Genomic DNA, 16,971 nt, shown 5'->3' with positions numbered 1-16,971 from the left:
TAAAATTCTTTCTTAGGGAATATTCTGGCGCGGAGACATTACCCTGATAAATTAAAGGCTCGCCTGAGGTGAAAATCTATTCACGAAAATCGGAATGCGAAAAAAGCACAAAAAGAAAAAAAACATTTTCGTCCATATAAAACTTTCTTCAAAAAGCACATATGGCAACTTTCTGAGCAAGACAGCCCTGGATGTGACTGTGCCCTATTGGATAAGAGTTGAAGAGGCCCAGCCTCCAGAATCAGAAGCCAGCAAGACTCCCGGCGCTGACTGAGGGGGAGGACTCTTATTCTGAAGCGACCACAGGCGCTTCATTTCCTGACAGTTATTTACTTAAAGCAAATGATTAGTTTTTTTGGAAGGATGGACTGCAACATTGAATCAATTACAAAACGCTGTTCTGTGCGCCCATTAACAGCTAGAGTCCGACTCTAACGTTAAACCTCTATGTTGCCCCCCGTTTTAAGAGGAGTTTGTGGATTTACCACTTTACGCAAGGTAAGGAGAGTGATGTAAAGTTTATTAAGGCGATGCTGCTTGTCACTGAAAGCCAATTTGGTAAAGAAATTTCGTGTAATAGAGGTGTGACAGCGGAACCCAGGTTGCTTCGTTCTTCCACACACAGACCCAGTTGTATCATTGTTTCAAATTCATTCTGAGAGTAATTCTCCCGTTGTATTAACTTTGGCGACTGTGCACTGAAGATTGTTATCTTTGGCTTTAAAAAAGTGTGCGAGAGTATGCGTTTTTTAAAAACTTGGTCGAGAGGCTGAAGTTTGAAGTAAAATGTTTGTCTGCGATTGCAATACATTTCTTGTTGTGCTGCTGTTGAGTGAGGCAAGTAAAAGGTTCCTTTGCATCGTGTTGTGTCACGTCAGCCCGCTTGTTGCATTTTACTTGGACAGCACTAACGATGATGGCTCCAGTGCGCAAATTCTATAATGACAAACACATTGGCGTTGGATGTGGAAGCCATCGGGTGCCTGCGTCAGGGATTTAAGGAATTTCGAACAAGATACAGGCTTTTTTTTCTGGGAATACTCTGCTGTCCTGGGATCGAGGGTGGAGGAGGGAGAGATTTTTGGATTGTTCAGGAGCCCTGCCATGTGGATGAATCACATAAACAGGAAGGAAAGGAGAATGATGCCAGGACATTTGGATTGTCTGTGAGCAGGCTGTACCGAGTGACTTGTGTGGGACTTTCCGTGGGCGCAAAGGAGAAAGTGGCCGAGGTAGGAATCGAACAGTTGTTTACTTCACGATGCGACCCTTTGTCTCCGAGCTTTCTGCCCCACTACTACCCCCATCACTTTGCGCTCAGCTCCCTCTCCCTGCTCCCACGGCTGTTTCTTTTCAGCATTAATGTTTTTTTTCTCTCTGTATCTAGCGTCCCATCAGTAAAGCTGTTCTCGTCCGTTCTTTCCTCCTCTCTCTGAGGTGTAATGTAGTCTTTTCCAAACGCACCCACCCCCTTGCCCCCGTTCTTTCCTTCCGAATTCCCCTCTCATTTTTTTACTTTCACCTTTTTCCCGTCTCACTCCTTTGGCCTTCTCTCCATTTCCTCTCGCCGCCCCTCTTTCTCTCCAGCCCCTTCCCCCTACCCTCGTACACATACTCATCTGTTAATGCATCTGTAGTCTATTATAAGTCCCCCTGTTCTGTAATATTTTAAAGGAATGGGACTCGCAGTTCCCCAGCACCGCACACCAACATTCCCTCCTTATCTTTCTCGGCCACAATCTTCCCCCTCTTCTATCACCCTCTCACAGCCACTCCCGCCCAACCCCAACACTTCGCCGGTTTTTCACACAGCAGATTGAGAAACAGCAGGCGGGCGGTCGCAGAACCATTTGGCCCGAAGCTATCTCAGCTCTTTACCCAAGTGCCAAAGCCCAGCGGGAAGACTGAAGCAGCTGTCCCGAGTGGCACCGAAATAGTTAACGCGAGCCAAGGCGCATAAAGAAACCACATACAGAGTGGGCATCTTAACTCCGTCGGTCGCTGGCACTTTAAGGAGTGGCGTCTTGCTGTTGCATTTAACTATGTGAAGTCTAATACAATGAAACGCCTGTAAGACAAGCTTTTGATAAAGCAATTTCTATCCCAGGGATAATCTTTCTGTTTGCCCCAGATTAATCCCTTTATTTGACATAGTTGAGGCGACTGTTTTAAACTCTTATAACCCGTTTCTTTTTGTGTGGCCATGTAGTTGTACACCGGACAGGTAATTTAATCTTCTATTAACTTGTAACTGTATTGGGAAAGGTTTCTAGTGCTGATTCAGACCAGGCGGTGATGCTGGCCGCTTTTCTGAGGCGTGGAGATGTTGTTACAAGCGGCGAAAGCTTTTACTTGTCGTTTGGAAGTTACCAGTTCACATCAGCACAGGAAGGTTTTCAATAAACCAGCCTTCCTCTTTTTGTAGCACAAGAAGGGCTTTCGTTGCCCAAATCTCATCTTCCACTCTCCAAGGGAGTGAGCAGGATTTTTGCAACGAAGGTTTCGAACGCTGGCGGTGGTTTGGTTCTGGCCCTGTCAGCTCCCCTTTTCGATGCATTACAGAGGGGCAACATTAAAAGCGGTTCGCTCAGTCTGATAACCAAGTCTTTTACTCTAGTAGGCAGATGGACACGCTTCACAGTCGTAGAGCCCAAGAACTCTTCAAACACATTCAGTGCGGGTTATACTTGTGCACTCTGAAAGCGAAGCCCAGATAAATGAATTTTTTTGTCGAGAAATCTTTAGTAGTCAAGAGGCAAATAAAATTAACGAACTCATACAAGACTGAAATGCCCAAAGATGTAACTAATGGAAAGTATTGGGAAATGTTAAATGCTTGGCGCGGAAACGAAAACAAGACAATTTCAATCTTGTTTTCACTAACTTAGATCGAATAATTTATTCGGTTTGGAATCAGAACCCAAGAATTGAAATGACCAAAACTAGAACTGATGTCAAATAGTAGTACGGTATATTATATTCATAGCAAAGAAACGAAAACAATTTTGCTTCAATTTTGTTTTCGCTGACTTAGATCGAATTATTCAAAGGACACAACGTTGGTAGTTAGAACCGAAGTACATTTTAAAGATGAAATACGGACCTATAGCTCCCCCTATACAATAAGAGCAGAATTGCACCCGGGGTTTAAGAAAGGATTTATGTTGTTGCAACAATCCTCTTACGGGAAAATAAACGGCAATAATCAATTTTCAAGAAGTGGCAGTTCCGGGAATAATTTAATTGACCCAGTTGATCAGTTATTTTATTTTGCAGGGCCTTTGGGCGAATTTACTTCAGTTTAGGAGAGTGGTGTTTACTCGCCGACACGTTGTTGACACACACACACCGGTTTTGCCCATCCGGTATCCTAAGTGTATTGGAGGTTCACAACACACTAGCTCTGGAAGTAAACCAAATCAAACGCTCGCTGCTGTGTCGTGACGGTAGAAGACAAGAGTGCTGGAATATTGCGCTGACATTGCCTGTACAGCGATGCGAAACATCAACACCGGAAGGTTTTCAATAAACCACGCTTCCTCCTAGATATGCACCGAGATACACCGGTTTACACTACGCAGAATATGAAAATTAATTAAGATGAATTGAAATTTAACAATTGGGGATGTGCTTCGCTGGAATTTGTTAGACATATGTTGTATAAAATTTTAACAAAACAATCCAACTATCTGTATTGATATACTTTCTTCGAAAGGAAACAATGTTCATAAACAAAAATACTTATTACATATTTTCCGCTTTTAAGTTTAATTATGGTCCAACATATCATTCATTTAACGAATACAGCATATCTTTAAATTAAACTAGTCATTATATTTTTCTCCGTAAGCCTGCAGTTTAAAAATGGCGAAATACTTCTTGAATTTCGAGTAAATTGCAGGATTCAAATCCAGGGGGAATTTAAACACCAGCGTCTGATTTAAATATAGCCCAGAACCCTTGCTCGCCGTAATTAACATTACTTGATTTCGCAGAAATAGATGTTTACTGTTTGTGCCTGTTAGCCTTTGTTTCCGTCTCACCGACAGAGAAATCGTCAGTAGCATCCGTATTCCACAAGTTCCAATTTCCAGGGAAAATTTATCTTTGCACGGATTATTTCCCGCAGTAAATCGCCCGCTAAAGGGGATGATATTGAAGGATATAGTTCTGTTTATTTCTTTTAAAAAACAACAAATTTAACAATATGCGAAACTGTTAAACTATTAAAACAATCCCATTTAATTAAACTAATTTACTTGGTTGATCCTTAACATCCTAATATAAACATAATATGAATGGAGAACTTTAGCTGTTTTTCCCGGCCAGTTGCTTAGATTTAGATTTTTCTGAATGATTACACGTTCGATTTGCTTCCACGTCCAAATGTACACACAGCACACAAGACTGTAACTAAAATTGGAAAAAGTACAAAATTACCGCAATAAAAATAAAAAGGTTCCATAAAATATAAAGTTGGATGCGGATGTTGTGTCTGTATAGCGGAGTTTTGTGTGTCCGCTATCAGTTAGAATGATAGAGTGAGGGTGGGCGTGATCACTCAGATGCTGGCACGTCCCGGCAGCGCTCTGCTTTTGGTGGAGACACAGCTCCACCTGGCGGGCAAGTGCTGCCAGTACGAACACGAGACAGTGTTGACCCTTCTGATTTTGCAGTTAAATTCTTTCAGGCTTGCTTCCTAGCGAATAAAAAATGGAAGAATTTTCTTTAAATGCTAATCATCTAAGAAATCAATAATAGCTTCCAATGAGGCAACCTCTTGGCTCCAGACATCACGTTCTGACTGGTGAAGTTAAAGCAAATGAGACTTCATTAGCAACTGTTTTTTGTTGTATGCTCAACTTTTATGGCTTCTCACAGGTATTCTCATGCCAGACTTGGTTGAACTGTTACTGCAAATATAAGGAATTAATCTTCAGAATGAACTGAAATGGGGTTTAAAATGAAAGCAATGTCCTATTGTAACCTCAATTCTAATTCTGTACAGATGAGTTTACCTACCTCAGACGCTATGTGACAAAAGCTCTAACAGATCACATAGTTTTTAAGTAGAGTATGAGAGGATGCTGTGTTGTAGAAGATGCACGCTTCTTCCCTTGGGGCATGGGTTATGTTTTGTCTTCCCTGTAAGGTCTTCTCTGAGGGTCAGTGTGTTGCCAGCTGAAGCAGGTTTTGAATGAACAGAGAATCTTTCCATTCACAGATCAACTACTAAATGACTACAGATGAGTTTATGACTGTATGTTTGCCAAGTTGGATCCATACTGAAGTGTGCAGGCTTGTGTTTTTTTGGAGGGGGAAGGGGAGGATGAACAGTTCCAGCCGGTAATCAGGAAGGAGAATAAACTGTAATTCAAAATCCCTTTAACACCTCAGAGGGGGGCAATCTGCCTGAGATTTTAGTTAAGTGAGAAATGGATTCAAACATTTTCATTTTTCTAGAAATCCAGGCCAGAAGAAATTGGAAGATTTCACCATTGGCAACTACTAGCACATAATTCAAGCTCCCTTACTCCCTTAATGCAAAAGGTTGTAGTTTTCTCAATTCACACTCAGTGGCCACTTTATTAGGTACCTGCTGTTGCTGTCTCCTCTGCTGTTGTAGCCCGTCCACTTCAAGGTTCGACATGTTGTGCATTCAGAGATGCTCTTCTGCACACCACTGTTGTAACACGTGAGTGAGTTACTGTTGCCTTCTTGTCAGCTTGAACCAGTCTGGCATTCACAAGATGTTTTCGTCCACAAAACTGTCACTCATTGGAAGTTTTTCACACCATTCTCTGTAAACTCCAAGGACTGTTGTGTGTGAAAATCCCAGGACTAAGATACTCAAACTACCGTGCCTGGCACCAGCAATCATTCCACAGTCAAAGTCACTTAGATCGCATTTCTTCCCCATTCTGATGCTTGGTCCGAACAGCAACTGAACCTCTTGACCATGTCTGCATGCTTTTATGCATTGAGTTACTGTTATATGATTGGCCGATCAGATATTTACATTAATGAGCATGTGTATAGGCATACCTAATAATGTGGCCACTGAGTGTGTACCCAAAAGACATATTTTTTAAACTGCCCAACAAAATCACAGAAATAAGCTCCTTAAAAGCCATTTCCAACCAAGATTTTGGTCACCATTCAGAATAGCAATGGTTGTCAATGCTTGAGTGGCTTTTAATTCATATTTAGAGCAAAAAAGATGCAATGCAAATTCAGTAGTAGTTTCTCTGTAGTATATTACCTAAACAAAACATAAAGTACAATCATTCCATTATGTTTCAAATATTTTATTTATTTTCTATGTTTATTCCTCAAATCTCCTTCCATTTTGCATTTTTTTTTGGGAAGCATGTAAGAATGCCATTGTTCTCCCTCCAGGAGTTTGACACGGCATATTTGGGGCCAGATCCTGTCTCAGCAAGCATGGCCGACTACAGTATCACACTGAGAGGAGGTTTCTTGTGAGTTGCGTGTGCAGTGGAAACCTGCACCAGTTCTTCACTAATGACTGCCTCATAGGATTGAGAAGCCCATCAGGGCAAGTGGCCACAGACTGGAACGTCAGAGGGAGCAAGCTCAGGAAAGCCTCCCTTGTGTCGTGTGTTCCATAAACCCTCAGCTTGTAGCTGGCCTTTAGCTGCTTGTATTCTCCAATTCATTTCCCCAAGAGTTGTTTAAAATTGCTGTGTTATGTGGCAGAAGTTCAAATGTTGACTTCACGTAATTAGGGGAGAGAATTAGCAGGAACTAATTTAGAACTATTTGTGCTGAAGCACTGGATTAAACTATGTCTCTGGAACAATTATTGCCTGCAAGCGAATACATGTTTGGTACAGGGTACTCTGTATTACAGCAACTTTTGGCCATCAAGTCTGATTAATTTTCAGAGGAACCCAGCAGGTCAGGCAACATCCGTGGAAAGGAATAAAGAGTCGACGTTCCTCCAGCATTTGTGTGCGGTACTCTGGATTTCCAGCATCTGCAGAATCTCGAACAAGAGAAAATCAGCAGATGCTGGAAATCTGAGCGACACAAACAAAGTGCTGGAGGAGCTCAGCAGGCCAGGCAACATCTATGGGCAAGGGTTTTGGCCTGAAACGTTGATTCTACTTTTTTCCGTAGATGCTGCCTGGCCTGCTGAGTTGCTCCAGCATTTTGTGTGTGTTGCTCTGCCTTTCTTTCTTTTACGCTGAGGCCTTTTGCCATGCTCTCAAAGTAATCTGCTGTTAGAAAAGAGCAAATGATTTCCTGGTCAAAGTTTTTCCCTATTGGAATGTTCTCCTTTAGCCTCTGGTTAAATTAAAGTAATCAAAGATCACACTAAAATGATAAAATGGCTTTCAGAATCATATTTATGTTTTTCAGTTGTGGTTATTGGTGGTCAGTCATCTAAGTCCCAGGTCATTAGTGCATGTCTGTGCCCTGGGCCCATCTGACTTTGGCTGCCCTTTCAATGACTTCCTTCCACCAATGTTATTGCATGGATGTTTCCAGATGGTTGCACAGTATTCAGTATCATTTGTAGCACCATCTGAAAGTGAGCCTCCCAATGCCTTCATGCAGCAGACCGAGATGACTTTCAGAAATGGCCAGCTGAGTTTGTGCCACAAGACGGTCAGTCAATGATTATGCCCAAGCTGGTGCTTCATCACTAACCCTTCCCATTCAATATGATCGCCAAGTCACCTAGCATTATCATCTTGGGGTCCCCATTGACTAGAGGGACAAGTGGACCAGCTGAATAAAAGCTGTGGTTTGAAGAGTGGGAGAAGAGCTGGGTAACTTGCGGTGTCCCATCTTCCGATATCCCAAAGCCTTCCCAGCATCCACAAGACACAAGGCAAGAGGATGGTTAAATTGCATGGGTGAGTGTATCTCTGGTGACATTCAAAGATCGGTACAAAACGTCTCATGAAAGCACAGCATGACTGGCAGTCCATTCATTGCTGTATTCCCAAGAACAGTCATTTTGTTCTGCTCTACACATGTCTACTGGAAACGAGATGAAACAATCTAGAGTTACTGTGCTACAGGAGCTGCAGAATACTCTGCTGTTACTCACCTGGGCTACCCTGACACTGCAACCTCCATCCATCACTGTGAGGGCAAGCTATCAGGAGCAGGGAACTCCAAAATCTGCCAGTTGCATGGAAATAGATTGCCAGTCCTTCACTGCAACTGGATCCATATCCTGGAATTTCCTGCCGACAGAACCATGGGAATCCCTCCACCAGGGGGACTGTAGCATTTCAGGAAGGCCGCTTGCTGTCATCTCTCTCAAGGGCAATTAAGGCCAGGCAATAAATGCTGGTCTTGCTGGTGATGCTGACATCTGGAAAATGAATAAGTAATAAAAATGCTGTTCTTGTGCAGAGCAAGGGATATCCTTTAAAAGGAACTATTGATTGTAAAAACTTGATCTTCTGCCGAGTATCCAATGTTTATTGGTGCTCTAAAAGGGAGCGTTTTCTGTGATCCCCACCTTGGTTTTCTGTCAGCATAGCCATACTTTTCCTGTCTGCTAGTGAATTGAGTAAACACTTAATCTTACAGTAAATTATTAACAATTACTTGAGTAAATGTATATTGAAAATCAATTTAATTAAATAATTATTGATCTAACAGAAGAACCTGGTGAATGGCACTGTGCAGGGACTTTCAGAACTGGGAATGTTTATCCATTAAGCTAACGTAAAAGATGATTTGTAAACTGCTTACAGATTAACCACCAAATCTAAGTGGACACTGGTATTTAGAGTGACATTCCTGTGCAGTACCAAAGTGCGCTGCACTGTCTGGGCTGCCTGGGCTGCCTTTATTTTTTTTTTGAAGACTTGTTAAATCAGTGCCTTAGGTAGAGAGATCTCATTTGCTGAATTTGAAGAACAATGTAGTTGCCCCTGGTGTGTTGGACCATGTTTATTCCTCGGTCAACATTACTGATGAGAAATTGTTTGTTGTTCCTTTTTCATGCCATGTGGCACATCAGTTGGTATTCTTGTCATTTCGGTAGCATTTGACCATTTTTTTATGAGCCGAGTTGCTAGCTCGGCGCTCAACCCAGCACGGGTGGAAAGTTTGCAGGGGGCCGGCCGGATCCTAATTCAGGACCATTCACCTCAAAGTCTGGTGCTGAAGCCACTACACCACCGGTCAGCTAACGAAAGAGAAATGTTAGGCTATTATTACATAGGTGTTGTGGAAGCTTAGTGTGTTAATCGGTGCAACACACATCAAAGTTGCTGGTGAACGCAGCAGGCCAGGCAGCATCTCTAGGAAGAGGTGGGTCCTGACGAAGGGTCTCGGCCTGAAACGTCGACTGCACCTCTTCCTAGAGATGCTGCCTGGCCTGCTGCGTTCACCAGCAACTTTTATGTGTGTTGCTTGAATTTCCAGCATCTGCAGAATTCCTGTTGTTTGTGTTAATCGGTGGTCGGTTTCCTGTTTTACTGCAATTATTCTTTAAAATGCTTACTGGGCTGTAAAGATCTTAGTCATATGGTGCATGCAAGGTGCAATTTAACCACAGTCCTGTCCTCTTTTATCTTTAAATGCATGTATTTTAAAAATTTTCTTGACTGATAATTCCGAAGTGTAAATATTTGAATTAATCTCAACATGGATACAGATACGCTTCCTATCCCTTATGAATTATGTCTATCCTTTCATCTCTGTCTATATATTCATCTTCCCATCACCATAAACCCCTCTCACTCCCTGCTCTCCCATTCTCTTGGCCCTTTGCACACACAATTCTTCCACATAATGTTGTTTTGATACATCACATTTTGTGGGGTTTGAGGGCTGCCTGTCATTTGAGCAGGGAAACCTAATGCATCAGTAGTCAGTGGAAGTCTAAGACTAACTTCAATAGCAAAATACAGTAGATGTTGCAAATCTGACTTTTTTTAAAAAAGGGATGATCTGGAACTCCTCAACAAGCCAGCTAGCATCTGTGAAGAGAGAAAGAATTCATATACCTTCATCTGATTAGGGGTAAGTTAGAGATTTAAGTTGCGGAAGCGGGAAGGAGTGGTGGAGAGAACAGGGAAGGTCTGTGATAGCTGGAAACCAGAAGGGATTGGATGTAACAGCAGTGATGGTCCTGACTGAAAGAGGATGGTAAAGGCTGACAGCTAATGGAAGTTGTTTCTGCACAGACAAACAAAATCTGTATTTAACACAGGAGGACTGAGGAAAGATTCTAAATAGAGAAAATGTGAAATAGGAGGCAGAGTTGGGAATTTACATGAAATCGTTGAATTCAATGTTGAACTTGGAAGGCTGCCATTTGTCAAGCTGGTGGGTGATTTACTGATCCTCAGGTTTATGTGGAGCTTGATCTGAATGACGTAGGAGACCAAAAATAGAGAATTCAGAGCAAGGGGGAATTGGAAAATTAAAGTGATTGTAACTGGAGTTATTTTTTTCAGTCTTTATGGAGGTCTTGACCCAAAATATTGGCTCTCCCTTGGCCTCCAGATACGTCTGCAACCTACTGAGTTTTTATTGCATGAGGATCCTTGCACCTGCTGTCCCTTGTGTCTCTGTTCAGCAAAGCTGACACTCAGTCAGTGCTGGGTGTCAAAGAGGTCGAGGAGACCACATTGTGAGCACTGACTGCAGTGCACCAACTGGGAGGAAATGTGAATGAATGGCTGTCTCACTTGGGAAGACTGCTAGGGGCACTGGAGGGTGGGAACGGGGGGGGGGAATGGAAAAGCAAGGCCAAGTGTTTCATCCACTGTGGCTGCATAGAAAGTTGTCTTTGGAAAGGGGGATGATCAAAAGTCAGTTTATTCAAGGAGTAATTTGTTGGGTTTGCTGAGGCTTGATGCCAAAAATGCCTTCTCTGATGTTTACCCTGGGCTTTTTGTCAATGGTGTGAAACCTTTGTGGTGGAAAGCTCTTTTATAGTCCTAAGTACCATTGCTATCTTTAGGTTCCCTGCTTTTCACACCTTTTATTTAGACCTTAGGCCCTCAAGTGCAATGTTTGGTGCATAGATTCATCCACTTTAGCCACCTTTACATAGCTCTAGCGCTAAGTCAGGAAAGGTCTGAAGTGAGCACTTGAACTGCAGTGAAGTGTCAGCGTCTTTGGTGACGTTACGTAGCTTTGCATTGACTGACCTCACTAATGCTAAAATGGCTTAGCTAAGTATTATGCAGAGACTGAAGGAAGCACAGAAAATGTTATAAATAGTCAACAGGTCGGGCAGCATCTGTGGAGAAACAAAATGAATGATTCAGATCTCTGTTATGTTTTGTAACTCCAAAACATAAAACTAATCAAAAGAAAATCATAGAGCTGGGAGATGTGTGTTTACTTTGTTCCTACTTTTGGAATAATGACGTCTGCCATTCACGTACTTTTACATATAACCTATAATGATTTTGTAAACAACAAAGAATGCTTAATCAAACAATATATTTACAATATTACTCAAATATTACTGAAATATTAGATACACAAGAGAGACTTCTGATGAAATATGAGCCTGAATTATTATCTCAATTTTCCTCTCCATAGCTGCTCTCTGGTTTATTGAATATTTTCACATTTTCTGTTTTTATTTCAGATTTCCAACATTTGAAATTTTTTTATATTACACTTGGATCTTTAGCAATGTCTAAATTTGCATAACCTGATTCTTAAATCATAAGTCACCTGAACAGAACAGATCCAAGACAGGAATGGACTGGCATGGTTCCGCAGTGGTTAGCAGAACGTTGCTGCAGCACTAGCTACCCCAGTTCAACTCCACTGCTGCCTGTATGGAGTTTGTATGTTCTTTTGCCCGCAGATATTCTGTTTGGAGAATATTCAGGCACTGAGGTGCCCATGTGCTCTGATGAATCTTTTTGGTACATATTAACCAGTCGTGGCGGGTGGGTAAGATTAATGGAGGTTAATATGCTTTGTTCAGCATTGTGCCTCAGTGTTGTAAAATTTCACATGGCTCTGGTACATCCCCAGTTGATGAGGCCAGAGATTTTTTTAACCATTGTTTCTAAATGTTGTAATTCCTGGATCCAGATATAATATCCTGCATTTCAGGGTGGAAGGCTTCATCACTGTGCAACTGGCAGGAGTTGTAGTTCTCTTGTTACTCCATGGACTGAATTCAAATTCAATCATACCCAAGTTTGCTAACAGCTTGAATGCTTCATTCATTAAAACAACCTGGCTGTGTGCTGATTGTGATCAGTTTAGGAGCAATGTCGTGACTTTATAAATATTTGAACCTTTATGCTCAGGTGGGATAACAGTTTTATTATCTTTTTAAATTCATGATTATTTTTCTGCTTGGAGTTAACAAACATTGTGCTTAAGGAAGCAGGCAGTAGATAACCATGTCCACCTGGCTGTCTGAAGCTGTGGGGTGCCAATACCTGCATTTTGAATGAGCCATCAAATTTAATTTTGTGTCCAAGTTTTTCCCCCTATGTGGCCTTTAAGAAATTGCAATGGAACTTGCTTCAATGAGATGATGAATTATAGACCTTACTCACTTTCTCTGTGGAAGCTTCTCCTCATTTCTCCTCGAGTTCTTTGTCATTTGTTTCAAATCTTTGACAGGCTACTGACTAACTGAACAGAAACAATTCCTTCCTACTTTCTTGTCCAGGACCCCCATAACACTCCCTTTTATCCTGTTTTGCTCCAAGGAGGTTAATTTCAGATTCTCCCTCTCATCACTTCACCCAAGTCCTTGTTATCATCCTGGTGCGCCATCTTACTTTGGCAAAGCCCTGATATCATTCCTAAAGTACGATGTCTAGAATTGTACACCTTGCACTATTGGGGGTCAGGCAGAGGGTTGTCGAACTCATTACGTCTCCTATGAGTTTAAAAAATGACAAGGATCTTATTAACTTCATAACGAGCTATCAGCTTCTCCTGCTACTGTCAAAGATTTGTGATAGTGCAACCCTTGGTCTCCCTGCTGTTGAACTTCATCAAAACATTAGGAGGGTAATATAAGACCAACTTTTCTAACTGAAAATGCTGACTGGAAAATTAACTACAGCACAAATAGTCCACTAGTTGATCTTTTACCCTGACTTTGTTACAATCTAACCTCACACCTTGACTTTCCTCTGGATGGGGTCACCCATTTGATTAAGCTGATTGTCAGGTGAAGTGCAACGTTGCACTTATTAAATCTCGACTGAGTAGGGAAGCCCTTATGGAAAATTCTGACCGTGCCCTTGCTAGTCTCCTGCAGTGTGCTTCAGCCAACTAGTCATAGCCAGCATTGACATCACGGTCTGCAAATGGTTGGGAGTTTTGTGGTTGCAGGAAGAAGCAAAATGGCTTACTGAGAAGGACAGACACATTGCAAAAACAACATTGCTGTTATCTGCTTTTATGCTCTGCACTCTGTTATCCGTTTTGTTTCAGCGTCTCCAGTGAGAATGTGGGTGATCTAGTTCTGCTTTGGATATGTTCACATTAAGAAACAGGGAGCTGGAGGAAGAACATACAAGAAAATATGTTTAGTAAAATGTCACCAGGCCAGGTGAATGATCAGCGTGGAATGCTGAAGAATAACAATCCAGGTTTGGAACACCACACTGGCGTCCAGTAGGAATGTGGGTGTTCTTGTTACTGTGAGCAGAGGGTGTGGGTGTGAGAAAAAGAACGAGGCACCTTGTGAAACTGATCAATGGGCAAATCTGAGTTTATTTAACTTTTAAATTGTGGCCGCAGAGTTATACACTCTTTGCCAGCTGCAGTGTTCAGAGTCCCAACAGCATAGCTCCCAAGAGAAGGATTACTTGGAATAAGCAGATTGCCGTCTGATTTTCTTGGCTGCAGTGCTAGAAGCATCACACCAGGCTGCTGCCCACCAGCCCGATCAGATCATTGGCTGAGATGAAAGTCTAAGTCAGTGCATGATGGTGGAGAGACAGCACAGTGAATCTGAATGATTAGTGAGTATCAGTGCAGACTGCTTTCCATGGCCAGGCAGACAAGTAATGTTGTCATTCCCCCCGCACCCCCCACACCCCCAAACCCCACCTGGAGTGCTCCTTAGATTTATAAGGTTGAAGAATCTCGTATCACTTTAGAGTATAATTACTGCCAATATTGTGCTTGGGATTGATTGTCTTTAAGACATAAGAGCAGAATCAGACCATTCAGCCCATCGAGCCTGCTCTGCCAAGTTGTCCCAAGAGCCGTGATTGCATTCTGTGATGAATATCTCTTCTGATTGCAGTTTTTTTGTACTGCTAATTGACAGAAGTGTCCAGGTGAAAGGTCACCACCTGAAGCATTGACTGTCCACTGCCCTCCGCAGAAGCTGCCAGATCCACTGAGTTTTAAAAATTTATTTATTTAAAGATACAGTGCAGAATATGGCCCTCTGGCCCTTTGAGAGGTACCTCCTAGCAACCCCCGACAGCCCCAATTTCACCCAATCACAGGACAGTTTACAATGGCCTATTAATCTAGCCGGCAGCTCTTTGGGCTGTGGGAGGGAAACTCGTGCATTCTGCAGGGAGGACATACAAATCTCCTTACAGAGGGTGTTGGGATTGAACCCTGAACTTCAACACCCCGGTCTGTAAAAGCACTGTTCTAATCGCTAAGCTGCCGTGGTGTAGATCCCAGCATCTGCTGTCTCTTGTGTGTGTTGGATGCTTGAGCTGAGAGTGAGGCAGCAATGGCTGTGGGACCTTTCATTTCCCATAAAAACTAGGACATTTAGAGAGAGAACTAGAAGAAGCCAAGGAGAAGGAAACAGAATCGATCAATGCAGAGAACAAAATGGAGAAGCAGCAGGGAGCGAGATAGGATGAATATGGTCAAATTAAATTCAGAAAAGGAAAAAGAGAAGGAAAAGAAACTTGATTGAAAGAGAGAAAAAATATCCAATTTCTTTCTACTACTGTATAACAGCGTAAAGTGACTCAAATGGTTGTGACATGGTACAGGCAATATTTCCTGCCAAGCACAAGTTCTTAGGAGAGGAATGTTGAAAGAAAGACATATACTGTACTTTGTACAAAATAACAAACTACTGCAAGCCTGCTAAAGTTTCTGGAATAATTTACAGATTTTCTCTTTTCAGTGAATTTCCACCACCATGGGCACATTCTGGAAGACATTTCCGATTGTCATCTGCTTCTTCCTGGAAATCTTCAAAGGTAACTCAGCATGCTGCAGGCAAAACTTTCATAAATGCCCCCTTACAATACACCTGAAAATATTAAACTGGTAGAAATAATCTTCATATGGAGGGGGTTTGTTATTTGTTGATTAGGTCACAGTAAAAATCTCCAAGGACGGTGAGCTTGAGAACCACCATGCTGTAGGTTTTCATGGGTGTCACAGACCTGGGCAGGCACGACAGGTTTAAGCCAGCACCGTGAGTCACCACCCACAGTGTCCAGCTATTGATATCCTCAGGGAAGTTTTCTCATCTGAGAGCTCTTGGGTGTGGTCGGAGAGTGAGGGAAGGGGAAGACAATGTCTGAATAAAACCTGTCCTTGCTACCTTCCTTTTCCCAAGAAGTTATTCCATGACTTGCCACACGAGGTAGCCTAGGTTTCCATGTGGCATCTGTCACTTAGATACTTTTAAAGAGAAAATCCTTCCCGCTATTTAATGGCTGTGTCTAGCTTTGTAAACTAACTGTGGAAAATACCCTGGGTGTAGATAACAATGCACATGTAAGTGCAAGGGTCCAAGGAGGGATTGCATCGAGTTCTGAGGATATCAGAAGGATCTTCATCCAGGCAGCCGTTTATGCTTTCAATCACTGTAGGTGTTAACCTTGACTTGACATGTGCTCCTTATTAGTGTATGTAACCATACGTTATGAATGGGGATATATTGGCTCAGAATGCATATTGGGTAATAGTTGGCATGTTTATCATAATTCTTTCTCCATTAGATATGACATGTTGTACTGAGGACACCTATTTTGAAGATAATCTATGCATCTCTGAAGCCTGTTTTGTTTCAGTATTTCTTTTTCATTATTCATTTCACATCAATGAAATTAGTTATTCTTAAATTCCAAATTAAATGGTGCTACTCTTTGTGATATGTTACCACAATGTTTTGATGACGGGGTGAAAATGTATTTATCTGAAGCCGTGGTGATCTACCAGTTTCGGTCAAGGCACCCAGGTAGGAGCCAAGTGAAGCACGTGTTCACGCTGGTGGTGAATTTATGAAAGACTGTCCGGACCGATCTCGCAGTGATACATTAATGGAGTGATGGAGAACTGTAACCACAACGTTTCTGCATCCATTTAGGTGGGGAAAGCTAGTAACAGAAGCAGGAAATGGAATTAAATGAGAGGTACAAAACACTTAGCAGTCTTCAAAGGTGGTATAAAGGTTAACAGACAGATAATCATTTTTTATAGTTACATTTCTTAGAAGGCCCAATACCAAAGGATGAAATAAAAGAGGCATTTGTGAGGTATTGCCAGTAATTCTACCTTGCTTGAAGGTTCAAGTGTTCACTCTGCATTTCATAGTGATATTTGGAGTAGTCAAGCATTGCAGAGGTTAACTGACCAAGGAAAGGATACCTTTTATTTTGTGAATAATGATTGCTACTTTTTTTGTCTGCATTTAGGGCCTCAGCTGGCTCAGTGCCAACAGATACCTGATGTTTACCCCAACCAAGATGAAATAGAAGTTGCTCTCCATTCAACATTCAACCTGAAGTGTTTGGGGGAGAATGAAGTGGCTTGGGAGTTGCCTTTTAAAGACGCTGCACAGAATGTCATTAAAAAAAATGAAAGCAACAATAGTGGGAGCTTTGTACAAACACTTGAAGTCCAAAAAGCAACAGGAATCCACACTGGGATGTACATCTGCTACTACCCAGCACTTTATTCCGATGACGATGAGATTGAAGGCCGCGACATATATGTTTTTGTTCCAGGTGAGTGCATATGAGAGGGGTTAACTGCTAATGG

The 16,971-nt window shown here is 42.1% G+C and overlaps 1 protein-coding gene across 4 annotated transcripts in view; it reads left to right on the top strand.

Moving 5' to 3' along the window:
• The first annotated feature begins 277 nt into the window (after nucleotides 1-277).
• pdgfra (platelet-derived growth factor receptor, alpha polypeptide) overlaps nucleotides 278-16,971 on the top strand; it is a 51,326-nt gene continuing 34,632 nt past the window's right edge. The window contains exons 1-4 of one of the 4 annotated variants that reach the window (XM_063043127.1): nucleotides 278-498; nucleotides 3,277-3,518; nucleotides 15,104-15,179; nucleotides 16,626-16,937. In XM_063043127.1, coding sequence (XP_062899197.1) covers nucleotides 15,119-15,179; nucleotides 16,626-16,937 — 373 coding nt within the window. In that variant the 5' untranslated portion in view covers nucleotides 278-498; nucleotides 3,277-3,518; nucleotides 15,104-15,118. Of the gene's footprint in view, nucleotides 499-971; nucleotides 1,233-3,276; nucleotides 3,519-15,103; nucleotides 15,180-16,625; nucleotides 16,938-16,971 lie in introns of those variants that run through there. The other 3 variants (XM_063043129.1, XM_063043126.1, XM_063043128.1) reach the window with 3 other exon arrangements.

The sequence above is a fragment of the Mobula hypostoma genome, chromosome 3, assembly GCF_963921235.1.
Source record: "Mobula hypostoma chromosome 3, sMobHyp1.1, whole genome shotgun sequence".
In the NCBI taxonomy this organism is placed as follows: domain Eukaryota; kingdom Metazoa; phylum Chordata; class Chondrichthyes; order Myliobatiformes; family Myliobatidae; genus Mobula; species Mobula hypostoma.
This window is presented reverse-complemented; position numbering and strand designations above follow the sequence as displayed.